Below are 16,202 nucleotides of genomic sequence, written 5' to 3'. Positions count from 1 at the left end.
CCCCACATCATGGCCTCCGTCTGCCTCTTGCTTCTTAGAGCCCTCAGTGCTGACCGCACGGCCTCCCCCCTCCCCCCCCCGAAGTGTGTGGTGCCTGCCCCAGAGGCTTGTAGCCAGCACCTTTGAGCTCGAGTCTTCATGGAAACCCTGAATTTCCTGAGCTTTGCCTACACCCTTGTTCTGTTTACTGGTGATGCCGTGTAGCACAGCACACGCTTGAGGGTGAGCCTAACCCTAAGGTGTTCCTGAGGGGCAGGGTTAAGGCGAAGCCCGCCGTGAGTGCACAGTGCTCGGTTGTGAGCCTGCTGGGAAACTCGCCAGCACACAGTAGGGTTGCCAGTGTTTACCCCGCTGCATGCATTGGGCTGCCCGGTGCCTCCGCCTGTTTTGGTAGTAAGTCGTCCATGTTCATGCCAGGACCGGTGTTCATGCTCCCTCGAGCACCTAACCGCCGTTCACACATGCAGTGCAGCGAGCTCCTCGGTGCCGGGTTGAGCGCGTTCATTCTCTCACCCACCCCGAGTAAACTTCTGTGGCTGTGAAAATTGTTTCCCTCCTCATCCACCCTCAGTAAGCGTTGTCGGGTGCCGCCCGACCTGCCCCATGACTCATACCCCCGCCGTGCACAGCGTGAAAGTCCTCTCATTAATCAGATATCTCTCATTTAATGAATATTTCTGGAGCAGTTCACCCACTTGAGTTGTGCAAGCCACTAATCTTTATCTGCAGAATTATGCAGCGTTACCACAGTCAGTGGTAGAACATTGTCAGCATCCAGGTAGAAATTCTGTGTCCAGAGCAGAGGATGCCAGTGACATGAGAGCAGAGGAGTGCAGTAGCTGTGGGGAGGAAGCAGGCCAGAAAGAGGGGTAGGCAACGAAGAGCAAAGCAGTGTGTGTGCGTGCGTGTGTGTGTGCGCGTGTGTATGTGTCTGTGTGTATGTCTGTGTGTGTGCGTGTGCACGCGCACGCACGAGTGTGTGTGTGTGCACCTGCATGTGTGTGTCTGTGTGTGTATGTGTGTGTGTGTGTGTACGGGCACGCACACAGAAATCCATATGAAACTCCCCAAACCTGCTTGTCTTCCAAGCTCACTTTCTGTCTACAGATTTGCCCCTTAAGGGCGTCTGTGAATGGAGCCTACTCTAGCTGACGTCTGCCTTCTGTGACTCGGCGTCACATTTTTAGGGTTCCCGTGTATTGCAGCACATGCATGACTTTCCCGTGTTTTAGAGAGCAAGGCCCACGGGGTCCAGCTGTGTGCTGGCAGGTGCCACCCCCCTCCCTTTGTCCGTGCCCCCCCCCCCCCCCGTCACTTGGCTAGCTTTGATTTAGAGGAAGCTTCTGTCAACCTCTCGGCCTCTGCAGCCCAGCTGTTTCCATTAGCATCTTTTCCACAGAATGTGCAGAGCCAGTTTCCGGGGAGCCGTGAACAAGGCGCTGCCCTGACCTCCGTGTGACAGGAGAAAGAGACAGTCGCCACCAAGCGTCGTGATGGCTCTCCTAGGAAAAGTGCCGTCATCGGGCAGGACATCTCAGGACACCCCTGAGGCCCCGAGGGAGCAGGCCACACGGGCCTGAGTTCACGTGATGCCAGGCTGGCTGGCACACGCTCACCTCCGCCCTTGGCTGTGCGCTTTCACTTTTGACGTGACTTGATTTGAGAACACTTCTCATCAAATTACAGTGCTTCTTTGTCAACAAAGTCTAACCGGCCAGGGCCGGTTCCCTTATGACTCTTCTCCCATGAGTGTGTGATTGTGTAGTGTCAGATGTGGGATAAGTCACTAGAGCTTAGTTGATAAAAATCTGCAATGAAGTCAAAAAGAGATGCACGTATTCTGTTCTCATTGAGGCTGAAGCCCAAAGCTGCTGATCTCGATCTGCACCTCCCGCGCAGATGACTGCCGGGTCCTCATGCTTGGCCACGGCTCCCGCTGGCCCTTCTGAGGAAATTCAGCCCAGAAAGATAGGATCAGTCTAATTCTAGCACTTTCCAAGCCTGACTCATTAAGTGACAGTCGTGAAAATCATTTCAATTTTCCATTCTGTTCTGGTGCCTTCGTGAGAAAGAAGAGCATTGTACGGTCTCATGGTGTTTGGGAGGATAGGCACGTGACGATAATTCTCTTTGAAGGCACAAAAGTTGTAAACAACTCTTAATTCTCTGTTGGATCATCCTTCCTCGGCTCACCCTCTGACACCCCGAGCAAGTGTGGAGACGGAACACGAAAGCATCACGTTGCACGTGGGGAGACTCACGTGACCACCCCTTCTCTTCAGGCAAGAGGCCATCTCATTGGTTTCAGAGGCATAAATGTACTGTATTCTGTAATTCCTTCATCTTGAGAAGCCTGGGGTTTCATGGAGTCTCCCCCCTCACGCCCAGCATTCACAGCCCTCAGCTTGGGTCAGAAGCCCAGAATCTCCAGAGCTGTGAGCCATGCCCTCTGTGCAGAGATTATAACACGGTTTGGCCAACCAAGATTTGCTGAGATCTTCCCGATGAAGTGATGGAGCCGTATGCGTGTGTGTGTTGGGCTTTCCCAGATTATGCGCCCCTGCCCTGTTGTCCAGCGCATCCCTTAAATGAGAGGGACACTGTCCACCACTCCCGTCTCCACCTGCCTTCCTGGGGTGGCTCCGACTCCAGAAGGATGATCGCCAAGGGGTTTGCGTCTTCCCTGCGGATCCCTCATGGGTTCAGTCGTGCTAGCAAGAGCTCAGGAGAGTGGGAGACAGAGGGGACACGTCCGTTGTGTGCCCAGGAGCTCTGTCCACAGTCACCCCGCAGCTGCATGAAGCCCCTGCCCCGCAGTGAAGGCTCTTTCCGGAAGAAAGCGGCTCAGCTTCCAAGCTGCTCATTAGTGTCCAGGGAAGAAGAGGCACTCGGTCAGCTTAAGAGCCGTCTGGTTCAGCTTGCCACTGTACACATGTGGAAACCCAACTCCAGGCTTTATTCTGTGTGGAGCTGGTACCCTAGAGCCTGGCCAGAGAGGGAGAGGAAGGAGAACTTTAGTGAATGAAGCTGATACGGACATGAAAGAAGAATCGGGTCTGCACAGAAAAGAGGGGAAGCCCCCAAGAAATAGGGGTGCACAGTCCAAGGGGTCAGGCCATCTGAGTAAACAACCAGACTGCATGAAGAAAGGATATCCTAAGTGAGAAAAGTTCTGAGAAGAGGCAAGAAGTACTTCATGACGCCATTAAAATAGGGCGGAGGCTTCAGACATCGTGCTGAGTGCAGGGTCTCCCACGGCGGTGCGCAGATTGGGTGGGAGAAAGTGTGAATAGCAGCCGTGTCATCGAGAAGCCACCAGTATAATCTCAGAATGGGACAACAAGGACGTGGGTCGTGGCTGACCCCCACAAGGGAGAGTAGACCATCCTCGCCCGTTTGGGGATTTGAGGTGCAGAGCAGAGCAAGTCTCGGGGAGCTTGGGTTGCAGGAGAGCTTGGCTGCCATCAGAGTGGAGAGCTCACACACACACACACACACACACACACACACACACACACACACACACACATACACAGACACCGTCAAAGCGAGGTCAGCAGTGAGAACCGCCTGCTGAAGACATGAAAACAGATGGCATCATCTCAGGGAGCACATGTAACAAGAAGAGGGAAATCTTGAGTCATTCTCTCTAGGTTTTGACAAAGTGCCACCTCTTGTTCTGTCAAAACATGTGCCAGTTACAAGTACCAGAGGTAATTCTAGTTTTGTCTTAACATTTGATAATTTTTGTGCAGCACTAAAGTTAGGCAGGAAAAAAAAATGACCCAAACCTCGACAGAGGAAGGAACAAAACAAGAAGAAGGAGTTGCTGTGCAGAAGTAGGCTTTGCCCATGCTCAGCCACATGCTTCCATTCCTGTTGTTTCTGGAGAGCACTCGGGAGCCCCTACCGCGTGTGCCCTACACTTGCGTGTGGTGTTCATGAGCACTGAAGTCAACTCAGTCAAGAGGGTAAAGATGCCCTCAGTCCAGGAAGCAGTGTAATCTGCCTGCACAAGAAGGACTGTGAAACCCCCTATACACACACACACACACACACCATACACAATCAAACTGCACACGTGCACACTCACACCACATGTACACACCACACTCACACCACATGCACACAACACACACAATCACACCGCACGCGCACACACACACACAGTCCCACCGCACATAATACACTCACACCACATACACACACCACACACACACACCACATACACACAACATACACACAATCACACCACATACAATCACGCCGCAAGTGCACACACTCACACCACATACACATACACACACCACACACAGTCACACCGCACGCAATACACTCACACCGCACACACAGCACTGCACTGCCTCCATGGTGACCAAAACAAACAAGTGAGAAAGCAAATTTTCTGTGTGACGTGGTCTGCGGATACCCAGTAGCATCTTCACAACCCCCCCTAAAAGAGAGGCCAGCACTCGCAGGATCCCACAAACAAGTGTCCCAAGCCTGTGGCCCAGGGACCTAGGAAGCTGAAACTGAATTCTACTCTTCTTCCAGAGTCCCCCAGGGCTCCCCACATGGGATTTACCAGGTCTCCTGCTTAATGAATCAAAGATACCATGTCTATGGTGGAGTTTGCAGCTGATGGCGATGCTTTCATGATCCATTGTTAGCCCAGTGTGAGAGTGGTTCCGTGTCCTCAGGAGAGAGCTCCACGATGGGTGTCTCCATTCTCTCAGGAGAAGTGTCCTCAGTGACACTAAACAGACCTGGAGCATCTGTCCGCAGGCTGGGCGCTGGTTCAAGACTCCTTTGCTGAGCCCCTGTGCCATAGCTTGCCCATACCACTGTACCCGTCCTCGGTGCCCCCCCCATCCTCCAGTTCAGCCTCCACAAACACTGCTGTGGCCCCAGTTCAGCCAACCCAAGGACACAGGGCAAGAGAGGACAGGGAGATGGGACCGAGGACGGCACCGTGGCCAGAGCTGCAGGCCCCTGCGCCAGAGGCTCCAGGCCTGAGCAGGATGTGGAGTTCCTGTCCAACCACCGTGGGACTCGCTGGGAAGGAGACCAGGGCAACCTGAAGGCTCTCAGCCCAAAATGGGTCAGCAAGATGCGCCATTCGCAGACGGAAACGGAGAGCCATCACGGTAGCGTGGGGCTCTGGGTCAGTGGCCGTCCGTCCATTTCCTCCCAGGCCGCCTGTGGAGCAGACACAAAGACAGAGAGGTCCGTGCTGAGTGCATGGGAAGAGGCGGGCAGCCTAAGCACAGCCTCCTGAGGTTTCTCTGAGCCTTCATGTCTTCAAGCCACTGACAATGAGCTGGGTTTTTGTTTTGTTTTTCAGATGCAGGTTTATTCTGTGCCTTGTGTTACCCCCCCCCTCCACTTCTTACCCAGATAAAGGATGCGTTGCTACCCTGTATGTGTGGTGATGGAGGTAGAATTCCTCTTTTTTTCTCCCCCAACTCCTGCCAGGAAGCTCTTGCCGAGCAGCGGCCTCGCACGGTATTTCCCTCCTCTAAACTGGCAACTTACCCTCAGTTCTCAGCCGGGTGGGCCACCTTCCACCGCCCTGGTACGGCCTGCTCAGTTGCTGATGCGCATCTGTCGGCCCGGCTGAGGTCTTTTGGGCCTTAGGAAACAGCTGGGATCTGTCACCAGTCACCCGGCCCCTCCCAGGACAGACAGCACGCCTGCACGCTAATAGATGGACGACACTGAGCTTGTGTGTGCTTACTCAGCAAGCTGCAGTTCCCCCTGGAGCTGCGAGAACCATGCGGAGAACCATAGTTAGCCCCGTGACCCGAGGAGCGGCCCTATGGACTCCCTTCACCTCCACACCCTCCCTGTGTGAGAGGGGATGGGTTCCTCTGTCCTTGAGGCCTGTTTCAGCCTGTTTGGTGATCCCCCCGGCCCCCGCGCTCCGGCCCCCCACCCCACAGCTCATTAGCCCGCCACCCAGTTTAACGGGTCAGGTAAGGCTGGCCCCGTGTCTCTGCTAAGAAAGCCCCATGTAATGTGGCTCAGTGGTGCCCTTTGCTGCGCGTTTCTCCATTCACCCGTCCGCACAGTGGGCATTTCCCCCGGTGTGTATGAAACTGTGCCGGGCCTGCACAGAACAGGATGGAGTCTCAGCCCTGGTGGAGCTTAGAGCCCGGGTGAGCTTCAGGCCGGCCAGCGTGCAGCTGGACCGTGCAGAGAGCTGACAGCACAGCGGGATGGCTGACCCCGCTCACGGGGAGTGGTCACGGGCTCCCCAGTGGGGGCAGAGATGGCGAGGGCAGGACGGTAAAGAAGCAGCAGCCCGGGAAGCATTCCCACTGTCGTGAGAGCACTGGGGCCCCGCGGGAGTGTCAGAGTGTGGTCTCTGCGGTATCTGGAAGGACTTTGTACGTGCTGCCCTCTAATTTCTACTCATCTTCGTTGCTTCAAATAAAACGAACTGGGGTAGAATCGATGCACAGGCAGATACAAGTGTGCCGCTGCCTTCATTCCACTCAGCCAAATACCAAGAGGTCTGTGGCAGGAAACAGCGCCACTGTTCTCGTTCATGCTTTTCCTCATCTGGGAAATACAGTTATTCTCTCTCTCTTATTTAACGTTAGCAACTGGGGCATGTGGGACGGCTCAGCAGGTACAGGCCCTTGCCACTCAGCCTGGTGACCTGAACTCAGCTCTCTGCAACCCCCACGGCAGAAGAAGAAAACCTCGTCCCGTATGTTCTCTGACCTCCGCGTTCATGCCGTGGTGCGTGCGTGCGCACGCACGTGAACACACAAATAACATGGAGAAAAACCTTTAAGACGTTAGGGACTAGTGTAAAACGTTAGGGATTAATGCGTGTTGTCCATCAGTGAGTGTTTTTAAAAGGGGGGATTGAAGGGCTTTTAAATGGAGGAAGGACGCGGTAAAACTTGTGTCTCTGCCCTGCCCTGGAAAGTGGTCTGACACGGAGCAGTACGGTACCAGAATAGCCTAGAGAGCTGCTTACGCGGTGGGCGGGCAGATGTGGACACCACTGTCCGCCTGGGGTGTGGGATGCAAACGGAAATGAAGATAGGTTTGGGACGCGCTTAGGTGGAGGTGGCTTCCAGGACACCTGGCTCTGTAGTTGTGCGGCCCAGAGTCCTCACCACAGACTTGGTGTCCAAAGCCCTGTAAGTAGGTGAGAGCTGGCCAACAGAACTCGGAAAAAGAAGCCTCTGAAACACAGCCTTAGGGGGACCCTGCTTGAAGGACATGAGGTTGTGGAGCACACGAAGGCATGGCCATGGGGCTGGAAAGAGAAGTCTGGTGTCGCAGAGCCCAGAGAGAAGGCTGAGTTGGGTAGGGGCCGGTGGGTCCCAGCGTGGCCGGAGGTCGGACGGGACACAACGGGGAGGTTCCACTGGGAAAGGAAGATGCACTTGGTGTTTGCAGACCAGGTTTCATTTGAACTTTTACCAGGCATGAGCATCGTCTTAACCCTCCGTCTAGCTCCACTGCATAAGGTATTAGCAGGTACACGGTAAGCACTAAGCACTAGATAATTCTGTATACTCTGTGTGTGTGTGTGTGTGTCTGTCTGTCTGTCTGTCTGTCTGTCTGTCTCTGTCTCTGTCTCTCTCTCTCTCTCTCTCTCTCTCTCTCTCTCTCTCTCTCTCTCTCTCTCTCTCTCTCTCGTCTGTGTGTGTGTCTCTATGGCACCAGGAGAGGGGATCTGATCCCCTGGAGTGAGAGTTACAGGTGGTACTGAGCTGCCTGATGTGGGTGCTCAGGGCCAAATTGCAGACCACAGAAAGAATGAAGAGTGTGACCTCTTAGCTTCTGAGCCTCTCTCCAGCCCTTCATGTCACATTTTGGTGCTAACCTCTTGACCTTTCTAGCGGTCTTCAAGCATAGTGCAGGTAGCACAGTGTGAGCGCTATATTTCACTCCTGGCCGATTGATAACGAGCGTCCCAAACAGCACAAACTGAGGATGACAGGTGTAGCCTTCCCCCAGAAGGGGGAAGACATCCCATGTATAATATTACATTTTTACTCCCCAGGACAATCTTTCAGAGCACCCACTTGGCTAAGGAAGCAGCTCTAGCTGCACGGCGTGACCCTGGGCACGCCAGCAGGGAAGAGGGGGTGTGCAGAGACATCCGCCTGTCAAGACCCTCCAGGGTCCACGGCAGACTGCAGAGAGGCAGTGCTCTACTGTGATCCCCGTGTGAGAGGGAGAAGCTCTGCGCTGTCTTCAGGCTGTCTTAAGTGCCTACCCGTAGAGCGCTGTCATCACACCTGCAGACCCCTGTGAGCCCGAGGTGTCGTTCCCATTGTACAGCGGAGGAGACTGATGGCCAGGGTCCCACGGGCAGAGGCCGAGCTGGGGTCTGAGCTCTGGAGACTGCTCTGGACTTGTGCCCGCCCTGTCTCTGCACACCTGTGCCCTTCCCCACCGCCAAACTGTCCCTCCCTTTGGCTCAGCCCCAGCACTGCACCTCTGAGCTTCATCTGTGCTCTGGCCACATTTGGTCGAGGTCCACCCCCTGTGGCTGTGCCTCACGGCTTCCCTCATAAATGCCAGAAGTCATCGCGTTTGGTTTTTTTCTGTGTCTGGGTATTTTGTCTTCCTGCGGAGGACGATCAGCCCCATGAATCCCAGGATGGGACCGCGTGCCTGGCTCGTGAAGCCACGTGTGCCCTGGCCACAGTGTGCTTGCTTTTCTGGTCTAGCTGCCTCGTCCAGAGCAGGTCACTGTCTGGCGAGCACGGACGCCTGCTCACACAGCTTCTGCTTAGGACTCTAGAAGCAGTCCCTGTCGCTCAGCTCAGGAAAGAAACATGTTCGTTTTCACAAGAAACTTCTTTAAAAATCACTCGACAATTAATAACTAGTATTTTATAAAACATCTCTTCGAGAGGCAGACTCTTTGCTTCCACTTTTGTGAAGCGTGTGGCTGATGCTTTTGAAAAAGGCGACGTAAAGGAAGTGTTTCCTGTTTGTAGAGGCGCCTGTTTAACCCTGGGTGCAAAGCGCCTGACAGCTGAGAGCTCCTGGAGCCTCCTCCCTAAGTTCCTCTCCGTATTACGGGACGAGGGGCAAGGTGGAGTCGGGTCTCTGTCGTTGTCATATCGCAGAACGTTCTCCTGAGGACCTTCTCAGCCCTCACTACCACCCAGAGGTGGAGCTGGCGGATGATGGCCTGGGAAAGACATCCCAGATCCTGAGGCAGCTCCCCAATGTGTACAGCCATGAGCAACCTGTAGAGTTCACGTTCGCTTCAGTCATCCTCACTAGCGGTGTGACACACCTTAACTGTTTTCATTGCCCCAAGAGCAGGTATTTGTTGACTTAAGGCTTCCTCTACTGTAAATATTTATTCATATATGCTCTCTACTTATCTCTTGTCATTTGGGTTTTTTCTCATTAGTTTTTTATATATGCGAATGTTCTTGTCTGTTATATCTTGTGAACATTTTATTGTTTTATTTTATTTTAGTTTTTCAAGACAGGGTTTCTCTGTCTAATCTTTACTGCCCTGGAACTCACTCTATAGACCAAGCTGGCCTCGAACTCACAGAGATCTGTCTGTCTTTGCCTCCCGAGTGCTGGGATTAAAGATGTGCACCACCACCACCCAGCTGATTTTCTTTTAAAGTGTAGTTTGTCTTTTAACTCTGTTTTGTTTTAGTCAACAACAACAACAACTGAGCTTTGAGTATAAGTCCTTGCTGGTAATGTAAAAATAATTTTTAGCCATCTTTTTCATAGTTTTGTTTGAGAAATCTTTTTTCTTGTCACAATGACATGAAAGAATCCTCTTCTAAAAGTTCCAACTGTCTAGCTTCCCATGTTCTAGTCATTGATGTGTGGAACGTACTTTTCGTACCATCTGAGGCAGAAGTCTAACCTTAACTTTCATATCTTTGGCCGTCGTCCAGTCCTGTCTGTTAAACATCTGGCCGCCTCTGATTTCTGGACCTTTCTGTTTGGCTGGCCGGCTCCCTGACGGACTGCATCCAGCTCTGCTCTGGCTCTCCGTGTCTACTTGTTTCTGGTGTCCTGGGATTTCCGTTTCCTCCTACTAGTCAGCCGATGTTAAGTGTTTTAGGTCTCCATAAGGAGAAAGATCTTTCAGACTTTCACAGTCCAGAAATAGACATTTTTAAATTAGTTAAATTCCGAGATCCGCACACAGCTGAAAACAGGGATTTTAGATAGCATCATTCTGTGCATATTTTCTTCGGATGTGAAGCCAGAAGTGGCTTTATCGTCTACCTTTGGCATCCACAGAGCCATCGATCCTAACCTGTGAACCCTTTGCTCTCTGCTGTCTCCAGCTTGTTGTTGGATGTAGGCTTCATTACAACCTGCGGCTTCCCCCCTTCCCCCCACCGAGGTGCTCGGGACTAAATCCATAGAAGATGGGGAGAAGCAGCGTCCTCCATGGCTGTTGGAGGAACCTTGGTTTTCTTCTTGCTTCCTCTTCCTGCAAACCCTTGAGCTCCCAAACTGTGGCCGTAGCCACTCTTGGGACAGGGCCAGGGAGGCTGATGTTGGATCTAATGTGGCCAGGTGCACAGGACACGTCTCTCCTCTGTACCTACAGCAGGGCCGGTTTTATCCTCTTGGTCGAGGGTGTTGGGGAATTTGGGGTTTGCCTCACAGGACAGCAGAGCAGCTCAGCGTTTTGTTTCCCTGCTGGAGCCATGCGCCTGTGGGGAGGCTCCGCGAGGCGTGGCACCTGCTGTTCCTCTCCTGATGACCCTCCGTTGCTCTTTTTAGGGAGGAATGATCAATTGGAATCGGCTTTTTCCCCCTCTACGTCAGCGGCGAAATATCAACTATCAAGACGGTGCTCGGTCTGAAGAGCGAGCGTCACCTCCCTTGGACGTTTCTGAGGAGCAGGTAACCCGTGACTCCTGTACTCGGTCTCATTCACACTGCAGGCTTGAAGCAGCTTGGGCCAACAGGAAATCAAAGCTTGGTTTGGGGGCTGTAGAGACAGTAGGTAAAGTGCCTGTCTAATGAGCCCAGAGTACTAAAATGACAACTCTAGTAATCTCTGCCCTGGGAAGGCAGAAATAGGAAGACCAGGGGCTTGCTTAGGCAATCCAGACGAGCCTAATCAGCAAGACTCAGATCTCAGAAGGAGGTGCTCTTGCCTCAGAAACCAAGGTGGGCAGCAGCTGAGGAAGGGTTCCCACGGTTGACCTCTGCAGGGATATACGTCCGTGCACGCACACACCCTTAGGCCAGTGTGGTCATACACACCTGTAATCATGGTACACAGGAGGCTAAGGCAAAAGGATCTTGAATTCCAGAACAGCTTGGGTCACACAACAAAACCTTGTCACCAAAACAGAATAAGAAGAAATGGATGACGTTGAATCCTTACAGAGGGTTGGGAGAGAGTAGCACCTTTGTGTGGTTTTGACTTTTGTGATTTTAAACCGTGTTAATGGTTTACATGTTCAAGAAGTAAATAATCAAAAATGGGAACTATCGTAGAATTGAAAAGAAACGGGACCCAGCTGTATCCCAGTGAATTACAATCTAATGTTGAAGGGGGGAGGTTAATTTTAGTAACTTTTGAACAAAACATACCCTGAGACAGTATTAAAACTTCACACAAATCTTAAACTTGTTCATAGGTTGTTTCTCATAGTGGTTCAAGAATGGGGATTCTCCCGCTAGGGTTGGAATGGAGTCAGCAGTGTGCACACAGCATCAGCATGGTTGTCTTCCTGCGTACATGCAGATGAATGTGTGTGTGTGTGTGTGTGTGTGTGTGTGTGTGTACATGTGTGCCCTTGCACTTGATGAAAGGGCTCAGAAGCATGATGTCCTGGCAGTGACAAGCACACCTACTGCTCCAGTGTTCCCACTGAAGTAAGCTGGGACATCTTTTAGAGACCTGGTAGACCCCTCCCCATGCAGGGTGGAGATGAGATAACCCTGGAACACCCGTGCCCACTAGTAAGGCAGTGCGCCGTGGCTGATGGCGTCTCACAGGGAGTCCAGAGGCAGCGGAGAGGATCCCACTGGCCACACTGGTGACATCAGCTTCTCGTACCCACGTAAGAATAGTCACACAGCGTGAGCCACCAGGAACAGGGCCCCTGGGTTCACCCCGACTGCTGCTTTCTGTTGCTGTGATAAAAGCCCTGGCCAAGACACCTTCCAGAAGAGAGAATTTATTTGTGCCCATGCGTCCAGAGCGATGAGTCTAAGTTTGTCAGAGAGGAGGGCAGGGCGGCGGGAGCAGGAAGCTGAGCCACAAGCAGGACAGCAAGCTGACTGGAAACGGAGTGAGGCCTAATGTCCAATCTGCCCTCAGCCACGCCCTTCCTCCAGCAAAGCCCCACCACCTAAGCCTCCCCAAACAGCATCACTAAGTGGGAACCAAGGTGTTCAAATGCCTGAGAGTGAGAGGTGTTTCTCATCCCGATTAATAGATGCTGATTAATAGACGCGTGTCACAGAAATGCATAGGTAAAAGGAAGCACACTTCTATAAAGGAGAAAGGATGGTGCCTTCCTAAAAACACAACACAGTTTTGCAGCCACCACAGTAGACATTAGTTTAACGAAGAAGGTATCAACCAATCTGTGGAGAACTGGGCACTTTCTACGTGCTCACAGCTTCATACGACCTGGGAGACCTCTGTAAAGTACCCAACCTGCGTTCTTCAAGAATAGTGATGCCACAGCCCGCTCAGGGGAGAAACAGGAGATGAGGCCTGTGACCTGGGCTGGGCGTTGTGGAAGGGCCGTGCCTGTTAATCGGTTGGCAGAGGAAGTGGACTCCAGGCTGGATGAGAGCATCCGCATCAGATGCCAGCATTTCAAGCTCCCCGACAGCAGCTGGGAACCAGACTCTGGCTCAGGAGGTGATGAAGCCGCTTGACAGAACTACAGCTGCTGACTCTGGGGTCCTTGGGATCTTCTGAAGGCTCACGTCTGAAATTATTTCAGATGAAATAAAGTCCAAAACGCTGCAGTGATAACACTTGAAATTTCCCACTGCCTGGGAAAGGCGGGTTTCCACAGCTGGCTACACTAACTAGGCCATTTGTCCTCAGCCTCTGCTACAAAACTGTCCTTCCATACGCTGTACCTCAGAAGAGTCATGAGTGGGCTCCTCCTGCATCCCTGCCTGGGGCCTGGGTCAGGGCTTTTGCCAGAAGCTTGTCCGTGTGCCTGGCGACTTCCACTAACAACTGGTCAGTCAGCCCCTTTGCCCGGCAACTTCTTCCCACAGGCTTATATTTCACTAACTTTTTAGTTTTGGGCAGCAGAGGACCAGATGTACGACCAGAGTTCCTTTTTATTTGCTTATTTTATTTTTAGACAGGGCCTCACTTTGAAGCCCAGGCTGGTCTCAATTCACAATCCTGCTGCCTTTGCCTTCCAGTGCCACGGTTAGAGGCGTGCAACACGTCTGACAAGTTCACCTGCCCTTCTTTAAAATTACTCTCTGGGCCGTGGTGGCGCACACCTTTGATCCCGGCACTCGGGAGAGAGAGAGGCAGGTAGATCTCTGAGTTTGAGACCAGCCTGGTCTACAGAGCGAGTTCCAGGACAGCCAGAGCTACACAGAGAAACCCTGTCTCGGGAAATTAATTAATTAATTAATTAAATTCCTAGGCAGATATCATCCCAGAGATGAGGAAGAAAGGTCTCAGTAATTTGCCATTTATGAGACTATTGTGATGACAGATTAGAAAGTAAGATAACAGTCATCTATCTTGGTGAAAACAAACACCAGAATTCTGCTATGTGACTGTTCACCTTATACAGCAGTGAGTCATATTCTTCACAGGGCAGTCTTCGGACATCTGAAGTATTTACAACTGAACTATTGCTTGGTTTTGGCAGTTTGGGCAGAAGTAAAAGATGTCAAAAGGAGGAGGAGGAGAATGTGAAAATGTGTCATTGGTCTGTAGGGTTTTCCCCCCAGTGAGTAATTTTTCCTTGATCCTCCCAGAATGACAGTGCCGAGGATAGCGTGTTGTCGGTGTCACCGTGAAGGAGCTCACAGGTGTCCTGAGATGATACACACTCCTCCCCAGCTCTTCCCTTTCTCACTGGCCTCCTGAATCTTGTGTTTTGACGTTGCTGATGAGGTGCGGTCCATCAAGAGTTCTCACAGCCCATAACTGTAATGCACACTCTGGGCGTGTTACTCCAGAAGAGTCAAAAGGTGTTCTTGGTTGGTGTGATGGTGCATACCTTTAATCCCAGCGCTGGTGGATCTCCATGAGTTTGAACCCAGCAGGATCTACACAGCAGGTTCCAGGCTAGCCAGAGCTGCCCAGTGAGACCCTGTCTTAGGAAAAAAAAAGACTTCTAGAGGCTCACAGGCAAGTTCAGGGAGTTGTAATTGATGTATGATCTCAATTAGCTTGTTAATGCTGGCCACTATCAGAAATGCTATTAACGTATTTAAATGTGATTAAACTTTTTATCCTTAATTTTTCAATGAAATACATCAAGTGTTAGGGTCCCATGCTGCTTGCTTCCACAGTGCTGAGGGTGAAACCCAGACCCTGGAGCACGGGAAGTAAACACTCTGACCCTGAACTACAGCTTCACCCGAGTCGTGTGACTTACGTGTGTGTGTGTGTGTGAGTGTGTATGTGTGTGTGCATGTCTATGTGTGAGTGTGTATGTGTGCGTGCATGTCTATGTGTGAGTGTGTGTGTGCATGTCTATGTGTGAGTGTGTATGTGTGTGTGCATGTGTATGTGTGAGTGTGTATGTGTGTGTGCATGTCTATGTGTGAGTGTGTATGTGTGTGTGCATGTGTATGTGTGAGTGTGTATGTGTGTGTGCATGTCTATGTGTGAGTGTGTGTGTATGTGTGTGTGCATGTCTATGTGTGAGTGTGTGTGTATGTGTGTGTGCATGTCTATGTGTGAGTGTGTGTGTGTGTGCATGTCTATGTGTGAGTGTGTATGTGTGTGTGCATGTCTATGTGTGAGTGTGTATGTGTGTGTGCATGTCTATGTGTGAGTGTGTGTGTGTGTGTGCATGTCTATGTGTGAGTGTGTGTCCATGTGCGCTCATGAGCGCTGGGTCTGTAGAGGCCAGGGGTGGCTGTGAATCAAACTCCAGTCCTCTGTAAGAGCCGTGGTGTACACTCTTAACCACTGGGCCGTTTTTCTAACCCTTGACTCCTCTCTCCTTGATACATCAAAGAAACAGTAACACACAAAGCAGCTCTGTCTCAAAAACAAAAACAAAGCAGTAACTTTTTAAACCCAGAAAAATGTAAAACTTTTGGTTTTCTACTATACAAACAGAGTTCAGGAATTTTAGTGAGAGTTCTACAAGAAAAACCAAGTCAATGGGAACTGCATCCCATGGACTCTGTAAGGGGAATACTCCAAGAAAATGTGTTGCAGGTTAGCATACAGCCGTAGGCGAGCACCGTCTCTGTTGCTTCTGTTACTTTTGTTGGTTTTTGAGATTCCAGGTGTTTCAGAACCCACCCTGTTTTCAGTGAGTAGAACCACGGTCCCTCCGCCAGTTCACCACCCGTTGGAGGACAGCATCCCAGCCCCCTTTTCTGTACCCGAAAGAGGCATTCATGGAAGCAGCCAGGGTGAACCTAAAGCCATACATCACCTAAAGGTGACCCCACCCCCACCCCAAGAAGCCAAGGAGCGGGATGTCACCCCTGCCTTCCATAGGCAGTCATGCAGAGAGGAATGTCAGAGACACTGAAGTCCTGGTGTAGAGACAAGGCTGCCACGTCTCTAGAGGGCCCGGCCGCTTCCTGCCCTGATGGGAATGGCACCCCAAGTCAAGTCCACAGATGCTGGTATGCCCATGGCCAGCAGGCCGTGGGGCCCGTGACAGTGAGAAGCAGCCCTGCCGTAGCTGGACACGTGCCGAGGGAGGGATGGTGCCCTCAGCTGCACAGAGAGGCTCACCAGAGTTGCCCGGAGAGTGGCGGACGGAGAGGTTGAATTAAGGGGGAAAAGTGATCTTTTTATGCATTTATGAGAACATACCAAAGCACAGAGTTTGTCAAATAACCTCTTTCTTGTAACCGAGCGTCTATCTCTTGTTCCCGCTCCCTCCTCCCCTCCGTTTTCTTCCCAGTCGTCTCTGTCTCCTCTTTGGCAGTTCTGTACATGTGCGTGGTGCACTTGGATCCTGTCCTCTCCCACCCTCTCTGTTCTGTCCTTTTTTAATGACCCACTGAGTCTGGTGAAGGCCGCT

The 16,202-nt window shown here is 51.8% G+C and overlaps 1 protein-coding gene and 1 long non-coding RNA gene across 4 annotated transcripts in view; one reads left to right on the top strand and one right to left on the bottom strand.

Annotated features, from left to right (window-relative positions):
• Window positions 1-16,202, top strand: part of Ubac2 (UBA domain containing 2) — a 157,694-nt gene that overhangs the window by 131,597 nt on the left and 9,895 nt on the right. For both annotated transcript variants that reach the window (XM_013120115.3, XM_005079428.4), the window contains one exon: window positions 10,756-10,878. In XM_013120115.3, coding sequence (XP_012975569.1) covers window positions 10,756-10,878 — 123 coding nt within the window. The remainder of the gene's footprint in view (window positions 1-10,755; window positions 10,879-16,202) is intronic.
• On the bottom strand, window positions 1,311-5,881 carry LOC121139400. 2 transcript variants are annotated; one of them, XR_005876364.1, is made up of 3 exons: window positions 5,536-5,881; window positions 4,586-5,199; window positions 1,311-2,985 (listed from the first exon to the last, which is right to left on the bottom strand). It is a non-coding gene; the product is annotated as an uncharacterized LOC121139400 (long non-coding RNA). The 2 variants fall into 2 exon arrangements; XR_005876369.1 differs by having other exon boundaries at window positions 4,616-5,199; window positions 5,536-5,880.

Source organism: Mesocricetus auratus, unplaced genomic scaffold (genome assembly GCF_017639785.1).
Source record: "Mesocricetus auratus isolate SY011 unplaced genomic scaffold, BCM_Maur_2.0 Super-Scaffold_2245, whole genome shotgun sequence".
NCBI classification, from domain to species: Eukaryota; Metazoa; Chordata; class Mammalia; order Rodentia; family Cricetidae; genus Mesocricetus; species Mesocricetus auratus.
This window is presented reverse-complemented; position numbering and strand designations above follow the sequence as displayed.